This window comes from Synchiropus splendidus, chromosome 15 (genome assembly GCF_027744825.2).
Source record: "Synchiropus splendidus isolate RoL2022-P1 chromosome 15, RoL_Sspl_1.0, whole genome shotgun sequence".
Taxonomy (NCBI): Eukaryota; Metazoa; Chordata; class Actinopteri; order Syngnathiformes; family Callionymidae; genus Synchiropus; species Synchiropus splendidus.
Window position 1 is genome coordinate 7,873,052 of NC_071348.1, and position 25,342 is coordinate 7,898,393.

General features: G+C 41.7%; 2 protein-coding genes across 2 annotated transcripts; one reads left to right on the forward strand and one right to left on the reverse strand.

Moving 5' to 3' along the window:
* Positions 1-15,738: 15,738 nt before the first annotated feature.
* rps29 (ribosomal protein S29) lies at positions 15,739-16,635 on the reverse strand. Its single transcript, XM_053843629.1, has 3 exons — positions 16,468-16,635; positions 16,000-16,099; positions 15,739-15,853 (listed from the first exon to the last, which is right to left on the reverse strand). The coding sequence occupies exons 1-3, from the start codon at positions 16,527-16,529 to the stop codon at positions 15,845-15,847; spliced, it is 171 nt and encodes a 56-aa protein (XP_053699604.1). The 5' UTR covers positions 16,530-16,635; the 3' UTR covers positions 15,739-15,844.
* A 599-nt stretch (positions 16,636-17,234) lies between these two features.
* On the forward strand, positions 17,235-21,431 carry mgat2 (alpha-1,6-mannosyl-glycoprotein 2-beta-N-acetylglucosaminyltransferase). Its single transcript, XM_053888037.1, has 2 exons — positions 17,235-17,372; positions 19,682-21,431. The coding sequence occupies exon 2, from the start codon at positions 19,876-19,878 to the stop codon at positions 21,289-21,291; it is 1,416 nt and encodes a 471-aa protein (XP_053744012.1). The 5' UTR covers positions 17,235-17,372; positions 19,682-19,875; the 3' UTR covers positions 21,292-21,431.
* The last annotated feature ends 3,911 nt before the right edge of the window (positions 21,432-25,342 follow it).

Below are 25,342 nucleotides of genomic sequence, written 5' to 3' on the forward strand. Positions count from 1 at the left end.
CACTGACCAAATTTTGCTTTAGTGTCCTTCAGTTTTGAGGTCAAAAGAAATCCAAATTTTGGGAACTGAAACGCAGTAGTTGCAGTTAGTTAAAATATGGTGTCATCTTCAACATACTTCCTGTATGAGGTGGGTTTACGTCCGTGATGGAAACAGAAAAGAAAGTAGACCCACACATGATTCCCCTCGCACGGCTCTTATAAGACTCTGACTGAAATTCCACTCAACCTTTTGTTGTCATTCCACAGTGATCCTGCCTGACATTTATGAATTAATAAAAGACGGCAGAATGTCAGCATATCTATTTGTAGGTTTGCCCACAGAGCATTGGTGCACAGGCTACTCATCCACCATTAAGCTTCCGCCAACTGTCAAAGGTACACGAGCTTAAGGGCTTGTTTTTCCTTGAATGTGGGGCACATGCGTTCGTCTACACTGCAAGTGTGCGGATGATTCATAATCAAGAAACAGCGTCTTTTCCCTCCTGTTTTATCCAGCAACAGCTAAATGCATTGCATTTATGAGGATTCTTACAGCTGTATCCAAAGTAAGGCAGTGATGAAAAAAATTGGAAATGAAAACAGCATTATGAAAATGTGTTCATGAAAGTATGCAGAAGCTTCAATAATGTACAGAATTATATGCATTAATAAATAAAGAAAACATGAAACATCAACACTACGTCTTTCTAGATACTAATATAGACAGCAGAAGAAATTAAAAGAAAAAAATCTTTTTTTTTTTTTTGTATCTCAGCATTCCCTGTATCGCATCTGTATTATAGTCATAATGAAAAAATTATATATATATATATATATATATATATATATATATATATATATATATATATATATATATATATATATATATTTTTTTTTTTGTCTGCCTCTTGAAAAAAGTCTGAGAAGGAGAAGCAAAAGATTCTCCTTCAATTCTAATAATTGTAATGTGTCTCTTATGATTCATTTTCCCGGGAGTCATCATGAAAAAAAAAAAAAATATATATATATATATATATATATATATTTTTTTTTTTTTTTTAATTTTTTTTCTGCCTTTTTCAAGAGGCAGACATTGCTACATGACTATATGACTATAATATATATATATATATATATATATATATATATATATATTTTTTTTTTTTTTTTTTTTTTTTTTTTTTCATGATGACTCCCGGGAAAATGAATCATAAGAGACACATTACAATTATTAGAATTGAAGGAGAATCTTTTGCTTCTCCTTCTCAGACTTTTTTCAAGAGGCAGACATTGCTACACTAAATAAACAAAAAAATCTAAATAGTAACATTGGAATAATATTAGAAATATTTTTGCTCAGTAAATGATGATGTTATAGATTATTAAAAAAATAGCTAGTAGTAGTAGTAACAGTTTTTATTTAAAGGAAATTGTCTACAGAAGTGGAATCAAGTTCTGCAGGGAGGAAGCCGTCCTGCTTCTCTACGTGACAGATGAGCGGGGACATCTGCATACATCATGTTTTCCCAGACTGATCAGCAGATGAAGTGGAAGTGAGGTGGAGGAGTCCCTGCGGCGCTAAAATTTAGACTTAATCATTTCACGAAAGGCTGCGCACCAGCAGAATCACAGCAGACAGGAGAATCTGACAGGAGAATCTGTGTCGCTTTTGTTGCTCTAGAGATTCACTTCCATTCACTTTCTGCGTTTCAGTCCTGGGGGACTGCATGGCTCACCGCTGAAGGAATCTGTGGCTGTTGGTTTGCTGATATTATCCTCCAAAACAACTATTTTAACATTTAGCTTTTTTTCCCGAATAAGAATGAAGATTCATTTTACCATTTTTTTCTGTTTTATTATGAATTTTTGAAAAACTAGCATGAATCTGCTGCTGTAGTCTGCCGACTTTTTGGACTCACCGTTCTCAGACTCACCAGTCTGAGAAGGAGAGCAGAAGATTCTCCTTCAATTATAATCATTTTAATGTGTCTAGTATGATTCATTTTCTCATAAGTCATCATAAAAGTGTCACTACTCGTCCCAAAAGAATGTGGTGTGTATTGTGAAAGAACATTATTCCCATGAAAATAGCATCATGGGTATCACAAAATGACGGTCTCACAAAGTAATGTGAAGACAATTGCGAAACAGCATGGTGAGTTTCACAAAGTAATGCAAAGAGTATTGCGAGATAACGTTATAAATAATTTGAAGCGTATTACAAAGTCACGCAATGAGTATTGTAAACAAACAAGAGCCAATATAACGTGATGGGTACTATGAAATAAGGTGGCGGGTTCAAAAAATATAGTGTCAAGTGAATTGCAACTCGAAACGTGTCATAACATAACAGTATAAAATAAGAGCATTACATAGTAACGTCATGAGTATTCCGAAAGAATTTATAAACTGAAAATAACGTGAAGAGAAGTACAAAATAAGGTCATGGGAATCACGAAATAACATGGTAAGTTTCACAAAATAATGTGATGAGTAGTGCAACAAACATCAAGGGTATTACGACATAATAATATCACAAAATAACTTGTTGAGTGTCATGAAATAACATGATACTATGAAATAAAGAGAAGAGTATCCCGAAACAACGTGATAAGTTTGCAAAAAAGACAAGACAATATCATGAGGCAACGTAATACTGATCCAAAAACTTTAGTACCCGCCTTGCTCCAAACTTCGAACTTCTGTAGTTTTTCATCGGAGGTGCGACACTGTTTTTGTTGCTCTTCACCGCGACATGAAAGTCTTCACACTCCAAGCATTTCTCCTTCAATACCTTTATTTTAACTCACCAGCAGAGTGGTTGCGTCTGGTCCACGCCTGCGGTCTGGATTTATCCGTCTCTCAAGGAAGTGTTTGTCCCGCTGGTTCATAAGATCAAGTGGCATCTTCACATTCACAGACACACACGGTGCCTCCACACTTACGTACGTCGTTCGCACTGTCTCCATTGCGGCACTGATGTGTTTCATTCCAGTCCTGGACCAAACCCAGCCACTTGCTCAGGGATAACACACTTAAGCCCATCGACATTCACCGCAGACATGAGTCTGACCTTACAAATAGCGATGAGGTCAGCGCAGAGCTGGAGGCAGAGCAGCAGAGAAACAGAAGAGAATACAGCATGTTCCTCGGAAAGGCCAGAGGTCAGGACACGCTTGTCCCCGTGCTTGTCCTCAGTGGTGGACACAGGGAGCAGCGAGTCGGTGACATCACACGGGGACGCTGGCGGTGACTCACAGCTACTAATTACGCCTTCAACCTTCCGCCCTCTCTCAGTTTGACTCCTCTCCACCTCGCAGCTGACATTTCCACCTGCCACATTTTGACAATCTCTCACATCTTCCACACTGGCGCTTGAACTTTTTCCCCTCACCTGCATCGACGAGTGTGTCGGGCTCACACGGATGAGAACAACGCACGTCCCTGCACAAACACTTATCTCAGCAGCTTTGAATTTCCATCAGAAGACAGAGCTCAGACGGGAATGGAAATGGCAACAAAAGGAGAATAACATGAATCGAGATGCATCATGAATCAAAGACGACAATCGGCTTGCGTGAAACCATTTCATGTGGCCAAGACAATAGAAACATATTTATGCCTATGTACTCGATAAACTTGGATGATTTCAGATTTTTTTTCAGTCAGATTTTAATCTCAAAATTAGCATAGGTCATCATCTTTTTTTTTTTTTAAATATATCACTATATTTTATCAAATTATCAGGAAATATGAATAATGGAGTGACAGATTCCACCAGGTTGTAAATGGTGTTTCTTATTAATTGTATTTTAATTCCAAATTGTGAACAAACATGAATTCATCCAGATGAAATTATTGAGTTTTTTTGTCTTACGTAGTGTGGAATATTACTGTTAAAGCAAAAGTAAAAATACTTTTGAAAGAGGGTAACTAAAAGCATTTAACACTTCAATAGATCAGTCATCTGTGGCCACTAATGTGGAACAAAGTTAGATAAATAGGTTCAAAATATGTTTGAAAATGTTTTTGGGGGGATTTTTTTTTTATATTTTATACATAATTACAGAAATTTTCATTTCACCAGGCAGGAAATATCACATGGTGCAATGACAAATGAGACGTATATAGAATGGCTTACTGAAATTGTGATTTTTTTTTTTTTTTTTTTTAAAGGTTTGTACTGTGTTTCATGTACTCTTTGTTTCCAACAGCCATCACCACAACGGTTATCTACAGCACAAGATGATTTACAAGAAACCATTGCATTTTTAGCCCACTGAATAAACAAATATAAGGTGTTAATTTCAAAATAAAAGCCCAGAAGCCAGTTGAGCAGATTATTATTTGAATTCTTTATGGAACGTTGAGTACAAATATTGCATTAAAAAAAATCACAGATAATTGCCATCATATGTACTGGGGTAAAAGTACCTGTAAAATAATTTGTACTTAAACACAGTAGCAAGAGATGTATACTTTCTTTAGTCACTGCCTCTGGATTTGCAGTTATTGTGTGCAAAAATCTATATGTTTTATGTTTTTGAAGAATGTCAGGAAAGTACTTCTACCTGCATCTTTCTTCAAGCTCATAGTAAAACAGTAAAACAGCTTATTTATGATACAAAAAAAGCACGGTTTGTTGCAGAGTGTGACTCAAAAATGAATGCAAGGAACTTTCAAAAGTGAAGGCGTGAGTCAGGGGTATGGAGGTGGGTGTGTTTGAGCTCCTGGTTAGCGGTGTCAGCTGGCTGATATGAGGAAGTCCTGGCAGAGCAGTCAGCCGGCTCACCTGAGGAGTAAACATGACAGATGCCGATAGACCCTGACACACGCTGATAAGCCCCTCTTCCACAATCCCCCGGTGCTGTCCACAGACGTCTTATCGTACGGGTGCACCTCTCCGCCTCAGCCTACCCTCTGCATCGCCACCATCGCAGCCTCTGCTCGGTCGCCCCGATACCCTTTAGGCACCGTGTGATCTCCTCCCAGAGCAGTGCACGCTCGCCCTGCTGCAGCTGGAAATCTTGCTTTGACTCCAGCCATTATTCATGTCTGCTCAGCGAGCAGCTTATTTGATGGACATCCTGGGGTGTGACTGAGTGCAAATCCACACCTAACAAAGAGGGGCTGGTTATTCTGGAAAATAGCAGGAATGATGAGACGACCGCGGCGCGGAGATGCAAATGGATCTCTCAAGAACATGGTGAGATGCGGCTGCAAATCACAGCAGCTTGTCAAAGCAACAATGGGTTGATTGTTTACGAAAATCAGGGCTTGTTTTCAAGCTGCTTATATTGATGACAACAAAGTGCTTCGGCTTGTTGACTTGTCTACTAAGGTGCAGAGAAAACGTCTTGAATACAAGACTTTGCTCCTCAAGATCACCAGGGAGAGCCACAAATAGTCTGCACTCCCACAGAGGAAGTCGCTTTTATACCTTAAAAAGTCAGAGATCATTTAGTGTTTTTTGTTTTTTTCTGGAATTTGTAACGTTGGAAAATGTTCAACACCTATTTGGCTTTAGGTAGATGAGGTTTCATGAAACGGTGTCCTGATTTTCAGAGGCCAGCAGATGCCGCTGATGGGACTTGCATCGTCTCTAAACCAGCACCATCTAGTGGCCATCTAAACTGTTTTTGGGTGAGGTTTTCCATCATCATCCAAAGATCTGAGTGCTGTTTCACCGGGGGATGTGGAAGTCTTCTCCAAACAGATCCTCGGGTGTTGACTTTGTCGCCGAACGCCGTCTCTGTCTCTGTGCCTTCATCCTGATCTCTTTCCCTGGAATACAGCCGGATCTCTGCGTACTCCGCCGTCTTTGAAGACAGACCTCGGATCTGACTTTCGCCCTGCTGTCCATCGGAGTGCATGAAGTCCACGTTGGCCTAGTGAAGCTGCTCCTCGGCCGACCGCTCTTCTATCATGTCCTTGTTGGCGTAGATTGGGCTGATTTCTGAGTTGCTCTGCAAAACACCAAGAACCAAACCTTCTCATGTGGACCGGACTAATGTTGTTTGGATCATTCAGATGCAAAACGGCCAGACAGACAGATGATTCCGTCATAACTCACTTCGCTTGTGCCGAGATAGGTGTTTACCAGTGAAGGGTCTGACGGAGGACAGCCTGTCCTGCCACTTGAAGAGATAAGAAAGTCATATCGCTGAGGAGCAACCACCAAAATACCACTCTCACAAAGCATAAAAGAAAATATTACGAAGTATCGGGGCACACACAGGATGAAAGTGGGAGGAGCATACTGTATACCAGTGACGGGCAGTTGAGGTTTCATGAAACGGTGACACCACTAGATGGCGCTTTTGGTTTAGAAATGATGTGAGGTTTCATTGAATGAGTTGTTTGAGTCCAAACGTTTTACAGCAGAGAGCGCCATCTGGTGGCCTCTGAAGACCAGGACACTGTTTCATGAAATCTCACCAACCCATCAATACTATATATACTATATACTTGAAGAGTCTCATACATTTCAACTTCAAATCTGCTTTCAATTCTGTTGTATTTTAAGGGACAAGAAATATTCCAAACAAGACAAACAATTAATATAATGCACAAGACAAAAAAATGTGACAATCTCAGTTTTATAGTTTTACTCTGACACCAGGAGGGCCACATAAATACATTGAAAGGGCCACATTTAGCCCCCGGGCCGCACTTTGCCTAGGTCAGTACTACACCAAACATCCATCAAAGAAGAAGGGTTCAAGCTGCAGTGAACAAAAACTCATCAGCATTTGCAGTCATTAAACACAGCCAAACAGAGGGGATAAACACATTTTGCCACGACCTTGCACACTCCAAGGTGTTGAAATTGAATTTGCGCATTTGCATTCTGTGACAGCAGGAGCGTGAGGATTGTTTTCATGCTTGGGTAAGAGTCCACTGTGTCCTGCATTAGATCTGCTCCCACGGTGGAGTCCAAGGTGCACCTTTGTGTTCACGAAAGCTATCCCCAGCATTTCATCTCCCACCGCAATACCAAACACTTCTCAGCACTTTTTCAAAGCCACACTGTTGCGATAAGCCCTCTTGCATCCGCTGTAATAGTCGACACTAACTTCCCCTTGCATTAAATCTGGAAACACAAAAAAAAGCTTCCTGTCCAACACCTGTAATTTATGTGCGTTTGCCCCCACACCCTGTCCAGGTTGGGAAGCAGGAGCTGAACATAGGTGTCAGCTTCTCAATTTGTTACACTGGAGGTCCATGAACTAAAAGAGAAGGATGTTCTGGCAGATCAGAGGGGGATGAAAATGTTGCTGAGCGCATCAATAATTCACACTGTGTGTGGTGTGTTGGACTCCCTGGATATGGTATCTTCCAAAAGAAAAACACCTTAACAACGTCTTCACAGCGCGACCACTTAAAAAAGAGTACTGCTCATCACAACCTCAGCAATATTGGGAGGTCCTGTCACAAGATTATGACTCACTGAAACCATAATAATAATAAATGGACGTTGAATAAACAGCAATGTAGAAGACAAAGAAAGAAACCTCACTGAACTTGGATGCAACTAGAGAGGGGCAGATGAAATTTCATGAAACAGTGTCGTCGTTATCAAACGCCACCAGATGGCACTCTCAAGTCTATCATGTAGAATTATTTCTAAAGAAACGTCAAACTGAGAGCGCCACCTACTGAGGACACATTTTGATGGATGGTTTGGCACTCGGCACCAAGGTTGACTGCAGATCGGTCCCAGCTGTGCTCCATTTGTGAAGCTCGAGAACGGAAATGTGTGTCAAATAAAACCAAAATAAAGATCCATTTCATCTGTTTTCATTTCATATGACATGTATTGTTTTCATTTCACTCACATTTTGGTTAAAAAAAGATAGGCCTGTAGCAATGCTAAGAAGAGTCCAGAGACTTGGAAGAACCTGGTACAACCAATAGGAGAAGTGATAAGTTGGTACCAGATGGAACTTCAAGAATATTTGGCTTTAACTAGTGATGGGTCGGTGAGGTATCGTGAAACAGTATTGCAGGGTTGATGAAACATTGTCCTTATTTTCAGAGGCCACTAGATGGTGCTCTTGGTTTAGAGCTGAGTCAAAGTCCAAACATTTTACAGCAGACAGCTGTAAAATCAGGACACTGAAACCTCAGATACCATAATAAGTTGACACCATGAAATACTGTCCTTAACATCGGGGCTCAGTAGGTGGCGCCCTCGGGTGATAAATAATGTATAGTTGGAGAGAGTGCCATCGGGAGGAAATGAGCACACTGTTTCATGAAACCAACCATTAACTCATCACTACCAAATACATTACAACAACGTACTCGTACAACATGAAATTTCAATTGGAATTCTTGTCAAACTCTGCCGGTGTTTGCGACCACGAGTTCAGCAGCATCTTTGCGGCCAGATGAACATGGCGAAAAGTGTAATATAATGATGCATACATGAAGGCTGCATAACCACCCACCGCACAAGCTGAGCACTGAACACATTGGCAGACATTTCTGTGAAAAATGGGGAGGTCCAAAAGGTCACTTCTTCAAAGTAGCTTGTTGATCTGCATTTCAAGTGCGGTTTGTAACTGTGCCGCTCATGAACATGACTCAACCGCGGGACAAAGTTGAATCACCTCATCAACACTCTTGTCTCCCAGCGAGCTCCCGAGCGCAGCTGGTTTGTTGCTGGTTGGCTCTTCTCAAGTGAAAAAAACGGGATATTTCAGGCTGTAGACTTTGACACGTGGAAAGATTCTACAGTAACATTAGGCTGGTTTGTCAAAAGACAGCCACTCGTCCCCGTCCTTCATATCACTGGAGAGGAAAATGGCTCCTCTGTGTGGCGATGACATAGGGACTGTGTCATATTTAATACCAGTCATTTTCTGTGCTGTCGGTCTTCCGCTATTGATGTTGTGCATAATAGCCAGGCGCACTATGGCTATAGTGGGAGTCGTAATAATGGAAACAAAGATGGGGAGAGCAGACGGCTGGGCTCCATCCATGTCAGCCCTCTGTCGTCCTGTCTGTAGAATTAGACCTGCTTCTGTCACATGTGCTGGACCCCATTCTGTCTGCCGGCAGATATTCACTCAAGAGTCGACGGCGGTGTTTTGGCCTTCCTGCCACACGTGGTTATGATGGTGTCACAGAATGTTAAAATGTGTTTGCTCAGTTAAGAAGTCGGGAAAACATTATCAATCACTGGATGCAACAGTGCAATGTGCCAAAGCTGAGGCCTGGAACTGTTGCTCTCCCTCTGTCTTGATCTCCACTCTTGGTCGACTCCATATGTTGGAGACATATGTTGACTCTTACTTTTACCATGTTGGCTAAAATCACCAATAACAGGTGGAAACTAAATGACCCCGGATCATGGTTCGAGTGGACGTTCGGTGCGGGGCGACCTCTGGTCACATGGTTTCAATCCGGCTGCTCTCCCTTTATCTTCATCATGGTGGTTGAACAGAGGAACATGAGTGGTAGTTCCAGTGCGTCCCTGCAGGGGGCGACAGAGAACCAAACATTCTTTTTTATTTCAAGTCTCCTGAGCTTAGTTGGATGCGTGATCGCATGAGGAAGTGAAGGCTTCAGTTCAAGTCTAACCTCTGCATCTTTAACATTCAATAATTTGTTTAGTAACTAGTTTGTTTTCTGTCTTCTGCTGTGGCTGTATAGCTCACAGGGAAGCTGGTTCGTGCATGTGGCAGGTCACTGGTTCACTTCCCACTTTGCCTGTTTTTTACATCACAATAGTCTGAATGTGCAGCGTAAAAGTGCTCAGGTGAGGTATATGCATGTAAACAGTCCATGTGGTCGAGTGGTCAGAGCAAAAGTCCCGGCTCCTGTTGCATGAAAGCCTCTGGTCCATCTAAGAGAGAGTCCACTCTTCCATCAAAGGGAACATAAACTTCAAACTATCATGATGTGTTAAAGGGGTTGTGTGAAGTCCCTGGGCTGAGTGAGGCTGGTGATGGCGAGACAAATGAGGTGGGGCTTGACCACAATAAGGGTGTGTTTAAAGGACAACAAAAACAAAGGTGCAATTGCTCTTTTTTTAAACTAATTTCTTCAAAAATAATCTTTTTTCTGTGAGTCCCCTCTCTCCCAGTAACACATCGCCACAGGACTTCACACAACAAACACCATCAACCGCAACACGAACCGTCAACACTTTAAGTTCATGTTCCCCTAAGTGGACGAGTGGGATTCAAAGTCACACACAGACCGGAGGCTTTAAGTTGCTCGATCTGACCGCTTTTATGTTAGCGTTTCACATAACTTTTTAAAGTTAAAAACAGAGGCATCCTAGGTAGGAAGCGAACTCATAACCTCCCACCCGCACAGTAGGCTTGAATCCCAATGAGCTATACGGCCACATAAGTTGCGGTGTTTGGGTGTTTTTCAACTGCAGAACTAAATGAAAATGTAAGCATTATATGGGGGACTTGAACCTACACCCATCACTGCATTACACACAGTGTAATTCAGCCGCACAACTGAACTTTTCGATTGTAATATTTATGCAACTCATTTGAATAAGTCCACCAAATCTTTAAAAGTTCCAAGCAGGGAATTGAACACAGGAGTGGCTTGACTCTGCACACATCCTTGCGTGTCACAAGGTGTTCAGCCCAGTGAGCTACGAAGCCACAGAAGTGATGTTTTATTTTATTGTTGTTGAATTGTTACTCTCTGTTAGATATAGAAAGTTATGTATTTTCAGTTCACGTTGATAGCCTTTAAATTGCTGGTTGTCGAGATGCAAAAAATGAGTTGTGGAGGGCGAAGGTTGGGGTCAAATAGAGTGTGAAGTGCACGTCTTTCAAGCCCCAAAATGGTGACCCAAATCTGTCTTTTGCCGGCAGGGAATCACGGGGGATGATGACATGGTCATAAGCTGGAGGGAGGAAAGCGCGAGAGAGGACTCACCGGAGGCTTCCCGACTGTGGAGCGGAGAAGGCGCTAAGTGAAGTCCCTGCCCTGCCCAGAGCTGGGACTGGTATCTTGCAGGAGCCAAGGACCATTTGCCTGCACGAGTGTCACGTATGAACCGACTAGCGCGACTTACACTTGCGATTTTTATTGAAATGGAGCGCAAGCCTGCGGTTCAGAGAGGCACACGTTTCCACATTACCAAGCAAAAACATCCATCCTGCACGTGCAATAACTCATCGATCCATGATCCCGGCACAACTCCCTTGAAGATCACTCCTCGTATACACTTCCATACAATGCTAATCACATGAGATATTCAATTCCACTCAGGCTTTCCCGCACATACATAAATTGTGGTGGCGGAAATGTTAGCGGGGGGTCATATTCAGGTCAGGCGTTCTGAATTCAAAGGTTATCATCCAAACTATTGCACCTGAGAGCTGATATATCCGCGCCGCATACAGAATTATGAGCATTAAGTGAACATTTATATGGATTCCCACACGTGGCATGATGACTATATACAGATGGACTCATGGCAGGAAAAGGTGCAGTAAAGTGTGTGGTGTTATTTGCTGCCCGTGACCTGGGTTGGAAATAAATTACAATGCTGGCGGAACATCACATCCTCTTAGTCGAAGAGCAGCTGAGAGACCTCGGCGACACCATTTCTCTCTAGGTTGTTTAATGCCACCATTTGATCTTTTTTATCGCCATATATGAGTAATATTTTGGGCCGGTCTGGGAGCCAGTGCTGGGCTGCACTCTAGCAGAGAGGCATGTGACCTGAAGTCTTAAGATGGTCAGTGAAGTTTCGAGTCGTGGAATAGTTCACGAAGTCTTGAACAATGTTGTGTAAACTGAATTTTACATTCAAAGACTCACTGGAAAATAGGTTTTCTCGCTTTATACATGAAGGCTAAAAACCTTGGAAAATAAATTCAATTTTAAGCTCTGAATAAAAGTGACATTAATGGTACCACGCGACTCATTTCACTTTTCGCATGACGGAGTTTCTGTTTTTAATAAAGAAGTTTGACTTCTGTCAGATTAATTCTGCCCCGGGTCTTGCAGTGACTGAATTCTTCTTAACCTGGAGAGCATATCTCCTGCCCCCGCAACCTCCACGCTCTTCAAATGTGAGGCAACACTGCCCTCACAGGTCGCTTCAAGTATTGCTATATCACACATAAAAATAAATAAAAAAAACACTGAAATTACATTAAAGTACACAGAGTATTTGCATTTTTTAATATATTTTAAATCTAATTATTTTTCTAATGATAAATGATAAAGATATTGATAAAGAAATATAAAATACATACACGTTTTAAGTTCATAGTAAATTCTAATCATGGATGAGAGAAAACCTCTTTAAATCATCGCCAGACATTTATATATATATAAATATATATCAACATTACTCTCAGCACTTTGACATCCTTCTGATCAAATCATTGGCGCTCAAATTTCCATGCATGAAGATGACATTAGATGTCTCACTAAGAAGTGGTTCTCACTCATGGAGGTCCCACGCAACAAGCAGGTTGAACTGAATCCTTCAAAATAAATGAGTTGCTGATGATCATACTTGCTCATCACACGAGGGGCCAATAGAGTCGTAGCTGAGGGCCAAACAGTAGTGATGGGTCATGGAACATTATTGGAGGGTTGACGAAACAGTGTCCGAATTTTAAGAGGCCACTAGATGGCGCTGTAGTTTTAGAAATGATGTGAGGTTTTGTTGAAATTGTTGTTCCAAGTCAAAGCATTTAACAGCAGGCAGCGCCATCTAGTGGCCTGTTACATGAAAGCTTGTCAACCCATCGCTACCAAACAGCTTACTCACTGAAACACGACGCCACGTAGCACAGCGTCACAAAAAAAACACACAAAAAAAAAAAACCCTGGAATACCTCCTGCTGCTTCAGGATACCTGGTGAGGCTTCATGAAACAGTCTCCTCATTTTTCCAAGATCCCACTTTGCTCTAAAATCTGAGCAACAAGTTCAATGAAACTTCAAACCTGCAGCGCCACCTTCTAAGCTCTAAAAATGAGGACAGTGTTTCACGATGCCTCACCAGCCCTTCACTACCTGAAGATGCCTCCCTTAACTTATTCATTTGCAGGGAATGTCACTGAAACATTGAGCTCTCAAATTGTTGCAGGGCATTATGAGAATTACCTGCAGTGAAAGATTATGTCCCAGTATAAAAAAAATGGGTCAACAGGGCAAACCTTCTTAACAGACGCCTATGAACTATATGGAAGGTCATAAACACCAATGACATCAAAAATATTAAATGATAAATTATGACAGTGAATATTCAAAATAATGGGTTTTTCTCTAAAGGTTTGCCCAAGGACAATGAAGTGTCATGTTTACAAGCACAGACAAAGTGTCCTCCATTAGTGGAGCTCTTGAACGGGCTCCTCACTCTGCCCAGGTGCGGCAGCGCTCTGGTCCAAGTGGAACGCCGCCATCATTAACATCATGAATAACACGGCGATTCCACGCCGCTGGTGAGTGAGTCAGGAGCAGCGTCCCAAATGAAGCTCTTATATAACATTATAGACCTGGGAATACCTCCATGGTGTGATCCGGGTCACACAGCTGACTGTCAGTGAATTGACTCCAAACTCCACAGCAATATCTCAGACTCAATAATAGTCCATAAGATCGTGAGAGAAATGAGTGTTTGCTGGAGTCATCAAATCTAAGTGTGCGGCAGGAGAAGCGGTTTATTCCGTTGTGGTTTGACAATTAGGTCCTGGTCGAGCGGAACAATGGTGGAAGGCAGATGCTGGACAGCAATAAAGCAGAGAGGAGCCAACTACTCCAGGGAATACAAGCAAGTACATGAGATGAGGTGTCCCAGAAAAACAATGCAGGCTGCTAGTTTGTATGCAGGACTCCGTGTTATCTGTGTCACGCTGGATATTGTAAAATACGTTGTCTAAAAGGCACATCTTTTACAGGTCTGAGACAAGCTTCAGTCAACAATGGAGTCCCGAGTCACCGCTTTTAATAAAGTAAGGATTCTGGTTGAGTTTAAATCAGTGAATGAAAGAGCGGGAGAGAGAAATCCACTGAGCCCAGGCATATGGTAGCAACTGTTTTTATGCAAATGAAGCCTGTCTGTTGGAAAATGCATTTATAGTTTTAATAAACAAAAGAAAGGGGCAGGATGAAAACTCTGAAGATTTAAATGTGTTTTGTATGCTACTCATACGGAAGAGGATTAGGGCCAGAGAAGGAAAAAATAGATTTGGCAGAATATGGTGAATTTTAAAGTGAGACTTTAAGATCAGAATTATGACATTAAAGTGAGAATTCTGACTTTAATCTCAGAATTATGACTTTAAACTTTAATCTCAGAGTTCTGATAAAGTGAAAATCCTGACTGTGATCTCAGAATTCTCACTTTAATGCAGAATTCTGACTTAAATCTGAAAATTCTGACTTTAAAGTGTGACTTTAATCATGGAAAACTGACTTTAAACTTAAATCACACAATTCCGACTTTATGACTTTGAAAGATTTAAAGTGAAAATCCTGACTATCATAACTGGGTGTAAAGTTTGGTTCAGAGTCGTGGTTAAGATTAGTCATGTGTTGTGGGTGGTTAGGTTCAGGGAGAGACGCCCCGACAAAGACAGAAAGACAAACGTGTGTGTGAGAGAGAGAGAGAGAGAGGATCATTGTGGTGAACATTCTGGTGACAGCTCAGAAGAGACTCCCGCGGTTGAGGAGATGGTGGCGAGGAGACAGCGTGCTGCTCTTCAAGCAGCCAGAGTTAGCAATGCTGGCTGGATAATGGCGAGGTCTGCCTGTTCTGCTGCACAGTTTCATGTGAGACTCTCTCCCGCCAAAGGAGAAGAATAGTCTGTAACCATGGCTACCAAACACGACCTATAGGCTCTTTGTGGAACATCTCTGACCAATCTCAACTTCACAGCGGCCTGAGCGCAATATTTATTTTACAATGCAAATACAAACCCATTAATTTGACAGTTTAGGTTAGCAATTATTTATATCTTTTTCTGTTTTATTCCGGCATAGTTTCCATTCAATTCGCCAGATGTGTTTGAATAGCACTCACGTTAATATTTACAGTTGAGTAGCTATACAATTAGCAGACAATACACCTATTTATTTACTTATTAGGAACCAGAAAATTAAATTGACTTCCCGTTCCTGCGTTTTATTTCCCTGGCGCGCAAGCACTAAGCGCGTGATGGAGAGCTACTGACATCTAGTGGGCAAAAAAATACATACAAGCTTAAAAAAACTAGGCTTTTTATCGCGTTAGAATGAATATATAACAATTGTAAAATCAGATTTGTGTCCATTTCGATAACGTTTAACAGGACAAAATCTTTAAGGCGGTATTGGAGACCATGAGTGATGCTTGGTGTGTCAACAATAGTAGGGAAACCTGAATAAAATGTAATAGAATGTGTTTTTTGGTCAATTAACAGCATTATTTGTAAGTACTGATATATAGTATTAAAGCAATAATTTGCCAGACACTGAAGTTTGGTAAATAACAGAACGTGGCTCAATTCATAAACTGCACAAATCAATTCAAACTTCATCTATAGTGTGTAATACAGCCTGTAGTGTGAACCAGCATGTAAACACCAGCATTTTCAATAATGTACCAAGTTAAGAGGATTCCACTACTATTTGCAGTGTTAGTTCTCAGAGAATCTCTTCCGTAGTCGGGCTAAAGTAGTGTAAATAGACGTGAGTTACATTGCAAATACGATGGAGTGAAAATTAAAGGCAATGAGTAACTAAAACCTAAGCAAAAAAATAAAGACAGAATTCAATTTGACAAAATCGAAACATTTATTTTCAAAACTGAAGTTGTCCATCTTGAACAGGTCTTCCAGATTTCAACTGACCCATTCGTGGGATTCGGGAGGTTGCCAGCATTTAGTCCAGCTGTAAAGGAGGAGGACAAAAAGAATGTCAGCATCTTCAGGACACAGTTGGTGGCGTCAGCTGACAATGAGCAAGTGGTATTCTATGTGTTCACCTATTGCATGTGAATAGGTCTTAAAATAAACATGTTTGACAGTTAAACTTGCCTTGACAAAGCCGATGTCCTTTGCGTACTGTCTGAAGCACTGACGGCACATGTTGAGTCCGTATTTACGGATCAAACCATGCCTGTTCGAGCATACTCGGCTGAAAAAGGTCAAACAATATCAGCATTAGAGCAGATATTAATGTTACATATTGAGCCAAATGCCGGCGGAATTACGATGCATTGCGCATTTGTAGACACGCTGAACTGTCACAACAGCAATGTCTACATCTGCGATAACATTTGAACAAAACATAAAAATTAAAAAATTAAAAAAAACGAATGTGACAGCACAGAAAGCGTTTTAAATGTGCTAACTGTTAGCAACAAGCATCCTGCGCCGCCATATTAACTCCATGCGGTGAGGGTTTGAAGACAAAATACCGCGTTCGTAACGACATCTCCGCCACAAACAAATCCACGCCTGTGCGCGCTTGGGTATTTGTTACTCGACAACGACGAGACTGACCAGGATCGGGATCCCTGTCCGAATTTTCGGGGGTGACTCCAGTAGAGCTGTTGGTGGCCCATCTTGTCTCTCTCGCTCGAGCGTCGGAAAGGAGGAAGCAAGGCCGCGCATGCGCAATGAAGCTTTCCAACGCGGCCTTGAAAGCTCCATTTCCGGTTGCTGTAGTTCTTCTAGCGCTCCTAGCGATACATTGTTGAATTTTTTTCATTTATTTATTCATGAAATGTATTGATTTTCTAGTGTTTCCTCTTAATTGCTCTGCGTTTCTCTATTAAAAACTATGTAAACTGTGTAATTGCAAAATTATATAGTTGAACACTGCATCCTGATCCCAGAAAGGGGTTATTTCAAATGACCGTACATTTTTATCCCTCAATGATCACAATCTCTAAAGCTTTTGCGTGTTTGCGTACATATTAAGTGAACTCATATAGCGTCTTAAACACGCCTATGTGGATTTCTTTACTCAGAAACATGGGATTTCTGAGATCTGCTTTAGAATAAAAGTTTCATGCTGGAAAGTAAAAAAAAAAAAAAACTATAGATATAGATATATAACACAGTGGTGGACTCTGGCTCGGCTCACTGTCATTGTTTATTTTTCTGGAGTCTTTCACTATGTCTTTCGTGAATATTTGATGCCGCCACACCAAGCAAAATGTCCCCATTACGCAAAGGCCATCCTCATCTAAAATCGAAATCGAAATCACTGGGGAGCAGCGGCGTCTTCTTTACACGAGTCGTGCGCGCCCCCCTCTGGCGTGGTGCGCATACTGCTTCTACATGAGTGTTTTTATTTTTTCCCAGCAAGACCCCAATTTCCATGCAGCCAGCAGGAAGCTATGGAGGCGATCGCGACACTGCCGAACTGATGTTTCTCGACAAGAGCAGGGCTACACTTTGAGGTAACCAATCCTTCCATTCTTTTTGCGGTTTGGGTTTTGTTCTGCTTTGGACTGGGCTTCTTCGTAAGTTGCTAGCCGAACCGCTGCTAACTTCCAGTTAGCATGGAACGGATGCTGACTGACACAAGACGCACTAGTGCCTCACTCGCTCTTGGACTATTTCAGCGTATTGGACTGAAGAAAAGCCGCGTTTTAGTCCGTTAAACATTGCTTTTTGAAACGACGTTTCATCGAGGTCGGATGTAATAACAGCAGATGGTGTTCAAGTGCAACATTATAGTTTATCGTTACATTAGTGACGCGACTGAAGGATTGAAGATCGGTTGAAAAACAATCCCAATGAAACTTTATTTAATTCATCTCATTCAAGCGTTGTTGTCAACAGATCCGATTCAATCATTTCTGTCACGTCAGCATCACATTTTACTGGCAGGTTTGCGACTCATTTCAAACCGGATGACTAATATATTTAAGTCAGCGTCCCGAGACGGTATAGACGTTAAATATTTACGTTAAAATGTTATATATTGTAAACAGACACAACAAAAATAAAGACAATTGTCAAAACAATTGTTAAAATATGAATATTTTGCAGAGCAGATTTTTGGTTTATGACTTCACAAATCCTAATGTGCTGTGTTACAGCTACATTTTATTTGTTTATACTTGATCCGAATGAATGGAAAAACCCCTATCCATCTAAGGGCTTCACGTTCTCTGTAAAGTTGTATGGAGGATGTTGGTTTTTTTCATGAGGTAGATCCGTATATTTTACTGGCCAGACAACATCATTCCTGTTTATTTAGAGTATCATTTATATCTAAATAATATATCACAAAAACTCGGAGATTAAGCAGGGCTTTCATTAAATATTTATGTTAAAAATGTAATATATTGTAAACCAGAAACAACAAAAATAAAGACAATTGTCAAAACAAAATAGTCCATAAATGTCACTATTTAATGAGTTAAAATGTGAATATTTTGCACTGCAGATTTTTGGTTTATGACTTCACAAATCCTAATGTGCTGTGTTAACAGTTACATTTTATTTGTTTATACTTGATCCGAATGAATGGGAAAACCCCTATCCATCTAAGGGCTTCATGTTAAAGTTGTATGGAGGATGTTGGTTTTGTTTTTATGGCTGTTGCACACAGTTCTCTTCCTCTGACCTACTTCCTGTTTGATGTCAGTATTATTGTCTTTAATGTGGCTTCTTTTTCACTCGTCCCCTTGGTTGCCTGGTGAATTTAAACCAAGGTTGCTATGGTGGCAAACATGTAGCAGGATCAATGTTAACTGTCGCTAGGCTCGATCAGACCAATTCTTAGAGTGCTACAATGAACAATCGTATGGAATTACTTTAGTTTGTGACCATCCAAATGGATCAAAAGCAAACGGCTGAAATGTAGTATGATCAATTGCTTTTATGCTGAAACACAGAACTGTGTTCCTACTGGCTTTATTTTATTTATTTATTTTCAGTGAAAACCTGATCCTACTTGTTGATGGTGAAACTCAAAGGGCATGTGAGAGGCATTTTTAAAGAGTCTCAGAAGCCTACTGTCACTGTTGCCGCTGTCGCAAAAATCTTTTTGCTCGACACGAAATCTTTTTGCTTTTGCTTGACACAAAGGCAAAAGCCGAATATTAATGCCTTCAGTAGTTCAGTCTCGTCTCTGAGTGAATGTCAAAGATGTCTGAGCAGCTAGTTACACTTATATATCACCATAAATAAACTGAATATGTGTGTGTGTGTGTTTGCTGCGTATTAGCCTGTGATTTTCCCCACAGTAGAAGGAAAATATCCAGCGATCTAGTTTTCTATCTTGCAAGCTGGTTATCCTGCTATTTATCCATCTGAATATAACTTCTCAAACACCAAAGCAAAAGATTTATTGGCTTCTTAAACAGTAAGAAACATAGCATCCGTTATTGCTGTCTGTCTGTAAGCAATCCAAATTCTAAAGGCTTCTGTCTTGGCCCCTAAACCATTTAATATCAGGAAAAATGATTCAGACTGCAATGAAAGCCTCATTTTCCAAATAGATTGTACATGCATATGCTCAGGTTATTATTTAAAGCCTGCAAATTTCAAGCGAAACAATTTGGAGCGTGTGCAAAAATGCAGGCTGCATACCACCAATGTTAAAATGTCCCCTTGTATTATCACGAGCAAGTGATGGTCTCCACGCCCTGTGGAGGTTAAGGATAATCGGAACAGGTCGCATTTACAGTCACCATTTACTCGTGAAGCATATCTTGTCGAAATGGACCTAACTCAATGTTTTCAATTCATCTTCCAGGCAGCTCATGCTCTCTGCTACTCTGCTGCCTCCAAGAAAGTGTCATGCCTCATGGAAGATTCACCCTCCTCCAATGACTTTCCAGGGAGATCTATGCTTGCAGCTGTTAGCCTCCTTACATCTTATTAATCTGGTCTGTTGACCCCAACATTTTTCGCTGTTCGTTTTTTTTTTTTTTTTTCCAAGAATCTATCATGAGATTCAGAATCTACAAAAGGAAGGTGGTGATCCTGACTCTGGTGGTCATCGTCTGTGGCCTTGCTTTCTGGAGCAGCGGGCGACAGAAGAAAAGCGACGGCGACCTGTCGCCGAAAGAGGCGGAACCAGCGAGGAGAAGCAATAGCATCAACCTTAGCAGCAGCAGCAGCGGCGGCAGTAATATTCTCAATAATCACGTCGAGGCGCTGCCGGCCACACCGGCTGCCACTCGACCCCCGGCCCCGCCCCCTTTAGTGCAACTGAACGAGACTCGCACGGAAAAACTCAAGGTTTCTAAGCCCGATGTAGACAACGCTACTTTAGTCTACCGTGGCATCGTCTTCCAGCTCAACTTCGACCAGACAATAAGAAATGAGGAGAAGTTTAAGACGGCGCGACAGAAGGACGATCTCGTGGTGGTGGTCCAAGTGCACAATCGCCCCGATTACCTTAAATTGTTAGTGGATAGCTTACGCAAGTCCAGAGGCGTGGAGAACATACTGCTGATATTCAGCCATGACTACTGGTCCCCCGAGATTAACAAAGTGGTGGCCTCCGTCGACTTCTGCCAGGTCCTTCAGATTTTTTTCCCCTTCAGCATCCAGCTCTACCCGCAGGAGTTCCCCGGACACGACCCCAAAGACTGCCCAAGAGACATTCCCAAAAAAGAAGCCTTAAAGATCGGATGCATTAACGCGGACTATCCCGACTCCTTCGGGCACTACCGCGAAGCCAAGTTCTCCCAGACCAAACACCACTGGTGGTGGAAGTTGCACTTTGTTTGGGACAGAGTTAAGACTCTTGCGGACTTTAAGGGTCTGGTTCTGCTCATCGAAGAGGACCACTACATGTCCCCTGACTTCATCCATCTCCTTAAGCTCATGTCGGCTCTCAAAAGGGAGCAGTGCAGTGACTGCGACATCCTCTCCCTGGGGAGCTACAGCCACATCGGCTACTCCAGCAAAGCGAACAAGGTGGAGGTGAAGGCCTGGAAGTCCACGGAGCACAACATGGGGATGGCACTGAGCCGCGAGACGTACCAGAAACTCATCAAGTGCACCGACACCTTCTGTACTTATGACGATTACAACTGGGACTGGTCCTTGCAGCACCTGACAGTCTCATGTCTGCCTTCCTACTGGAAAGTCATGGTGAGCGAGGCGCCGCGGATTTTCCACGCCGGCGACTGCGGCATGCATCACAAAAAAGCCACCTGCATGCCCATCGGCCAGAAAACTAAAATAGAAAATATCCTGCAGAGCAGCGGAAACCAGCTCTTCCCCAAAAACCTCCTGATAGCCAAGAGACTGCCCGCCAACGGGGCCGGAGGAGTGGCCCCACACGTAAAGAACGGTGGGTGGGGCGATATCAGGGACCATGAACTCTGCAAGAGCTACGTTCGATTACAGTGACCTTAACTGCTATTATATATATTCCTGTCTCTTTTGCATCCTCTATTAAGAAAAAAAATGCCTTTTAAATGCAAATCTTTATGGACTACTCTTCATATTGCCTGTTTTACCGGACTGTTCAATAAAAACGAATGTTGGGATTTCAGCCTCTTTTGACATGGAAACCAAGTTCCTAATGTAAGAGTTTTGACCTATAATAAGTGTCTGCTTTAATGGCACTATACATTTTGAGCTCAGTCTTATTCAGGGCGTTTCAGTGAGAACAAGGTTGTTGTGAGTCTTGTTCTACTGTGCTCTCCTAGCTGTGAACTCGCTCTTCACATTCCCTTCAAAACAAGTGAGCCAACTCTGGGACCGTGAAATCAGGTAGTTTTGTGGACATGGCATTCCCAGCGTGCATGCATAATTAATATGAAGATATTTTTATCTTCTTCAGATCAAATGAGTTCCATTGAGACTCGCTGTTCCAATTAAATAACCTCCCACTTTCGGTTCCAACAGGTACTCGGAGCTCCCTACAAGAGCAACGTGCCTCCTAAAATCAACACAAGAAACCCGAAGAGCTAAAGGTCAAACAAGTCCATGTTAATGACATTTAATACACGACTTGAGCAAACAATAAGTGACTTTTTCTGTCATATTTTCACTTCATATTACAATTTAAACATCACACATCTGTGGCAAAAGATGTTTTCTTCTTTGTCACTTTAACTCAACTGACTTGTTAGCTCAAGTCACGGGGAAAACATACACACACACACACACCTGATACACTTGGTTAAAACATTTGGGAGTTAACAAATCAAAGTGTAAATTCTGAGAAATGTATTTGTCCATACACTGTTCTGATACACAAATATCGGACGGGTTCTGTGGAGCATGAAATGAGCTATTTTGTCCCCATTCTGCCTCAGCATTATGAAAACTGCGCACACGAGAAACGCTGGAATAAATTAGTTACGTAGCAATTCAGAAATGGAATATTAAGAGTGCTGTAATTCAGAAACAAAGTGATATTTATTTACATTTATTTTTCCTTATTTATTCCTACTTCTATTTCTGAATTATTATTCTCCTAATATTCCATCCAAAGACAGCGTGTTGTAAGTTGCTCATGTTCTGTGACTGCTCCTTTCAAACTGCAAATCTCATAATGCACTGCAACACTTGAAGCACTTTTTTATTGAAGGGCTGATGAGCTTTCGTGAAACAGTGTCCTCCTTTTCAGAGCTCGTCAGGTGGCGCTCTAGGTTTAAAAATGGCGTGACGTTTCAGAGCAGAGAGTGCCATCTTGTGGCTTCGGAAAATACTGAAACCGCAGCAGCCCATCACGAGCAGAGCCAGGACGGTGTATTGGTGACACAGATACGTCCGCAAATATCAGTCTTGTGTGCTGTACTTGTGATTTTTGAGTGAGGTTTCATGAAACAGAGCTCAGTTGGTGGCGCTCTAGATTTTAAAACAACCATTGAAGGGGTTATATACTATAGGGCAGACACTGTTTCACTACAAAAACAAATGGTCCACTCCACTGTTTCCCACCTTTAACGCATGGCTCCTGACCGGAACTGTTGTCGTACAGGTTGGATAACAACTAACAACTACTACACAACACTAAGTGTTTCTGCAGCTCAGTGCAGGTCAAGGAAAAAGACAAATGTTGAATAAATGATACTTAGACACACTTTTTGGTGTGAGTTTACAGGAGATAGATTTCTCAGTTACACCACTGCGGGAATCCCAGGATGCGTATTTGGGTGCATTGAAGGTGCATTTACAATTTAAGCGCTCAGACCGCAGACCTGTATCGACGGCCTCCATTGAGGATGGAGCTGGCAGGCTTCTCCAAGGCTCCATCGATTCCCCTCCCCCTCTCCTTAACAATGAGTACTGCACACTGTTGAAAATCTGCAACTGCTGCAAGCTTGTGCTGAGTGGACTCTTCGTACTCCTCGGATAAATCTCTCCGCTGGAGGCCTCTTCTCAGAACATTCTTGAATATTGCATGACACGCAGCGGACCGAATGTGCAGCGTAAGCCCAACCAGTGGAGCTGAGCTGGGAATTTTTTCGGTTCTGGTGACGAGGCCAAACAAACTGTGCCGTTGTACTTTAATCCGTAATGCGGTGTGAAGGCATGTGACTGGGGGACGCGGCGCTCCAGTCCAGGCAGCTCCCTTCGCGGAGGTCCAATAATTGCTCTGACCCTCGGGGGACAAGCAGCTCAGAATAGATTGAGAACGGGAGGAAATGGCTCCATGCACCAAATTGTTGGTGACTAATGACTAACCTTGGTGTTCGAGATAAAACTGTCGTTCGTCCAGATGATCTTTTAACTAGAAGCTGGCTTGTGTTGGTGCTGAATGAAGCGAGAATTTCCAGTGTTAGCCTCTTTTTTTTTTTTGTTTTAAAAAAAAAGTACTATTTGTATATTGAAATTTGCAGACAATAGCAAGCCAGTACTGTGGCATGCCTCACCCTAACTCTACTCCAAGAGGTTCATATGAATAGAATTTAACAAGCTGTGTGCGAGTTCATGGTTGCATACCTCTTGTAAAAAAGCTACCATTGCTGCCTTGAATTGCTTGCAGTGTGTTGAAAGGAGGCAACAAATGGGTCATAACCCAGAGGTTAAGCTCACAGTGAGGGTGAAATTTCAGCTCCCTATTGTGTGAGGTGAAGCTCACCTGTATTAAGTCATTTCAAGATTCAAGAGGTTTATTTGTCCCACATGCAGTTACACGCAGTACAACGCACAGTGAAATTCTTTTCCAATAAAAGAAAAAGAAGCGTGCACACAGGAGGCATACTACGATAACAATAGTGAGTTATAAAAACAGCAGTATGAAGCAACAGTGCCGTAGTGAAAATAAAGTCAGAAGTGCATAAATAAAAATATGTGTAAAGTGACAGTAGCCTCTCTGCTGTTCCTTTGCTTTTTACAAAGGAATATTTTTGCAGGGATGTTTATTCCCGAGGCTGGCGCTGCTGAGGTATTAATCATTCATACAGCAGCAGCAGTACACACTGCAAGGTAAACAAAAGTGCACGTCAATATATGGAAGCATATGGACCTGGGATTACATCACTGGGATGATGATTAAAGTCGGGTCTCTCAGAAGCAATGGGCTTCTTTCTTTCAGTCTATTGAATTCCTATCAAGTCGGATGTAATGTTCTCTGAGGGGTCCAAGATAGATGCAGCAGGACCTCTGGCTTTATACAGTGGACGCCTGCAGTTCCAAGCCCTCAGATGGATGAGAGCGTGTATATATAAAGTCAGGAATTCTCAGCAGACACAGGAGAATGAATATGGGCGTCACTTCGAGGGATGTCGACAGAGTATTTATTCAGTCGATCAGAGTGACACTCCAGCAGCTGGATCAGGCGTCGGTCGCTTGGTGACATGACGCCAACGCCAGCTCACAGTGATCCCGCCGACTGGTGGCTTCCATTCATGCAGGTCTTCGCGGTTCACTGAAAAGCGACTCATTCATTATGGAAGATAAGTTTAAACTGAGGATTAAATATACATGAGAACAAGGAAGGGCACCACTGTTGTCAGCCTGGCCAAACTTTCCTTTCATAAAAGATGAGCCACCATTTATTTTGAACCACAGTGCCCCCTGCTGATCCACCCTGATCGGTGCGCTTTTTCACGTGACCCATAATGCAAGTTTTTTTGTTTTGTTTTGAGACACGTTTTTAGCTGGATTCCATGGAACAACAAGAGGAGAAGAGATGGAACTACACGAAAAAATATAGTGGATATTGATTTTTTTTTTCATTCTATTTTGTCCGTGTTATTTATTTTTTGTATTTATTTACTTATTTCGTTTTGGCACACTTGCATTCCATACATCTCTAGCTTATCACTACTTATTTTATTTACACATTTGTTTAAAAAAAATACTAGTAATAAAATTAAAAGAAAAATGTGGAAGCTTATTAGTTGCCTTCCAAAACTTAAACTTCAAAGCTGAGGCAGAGTGAAAATAAGATGTCTGTTATTAGCAAAATAGAAAGAGATAAAGGGTGGTGTATAAAACAGTG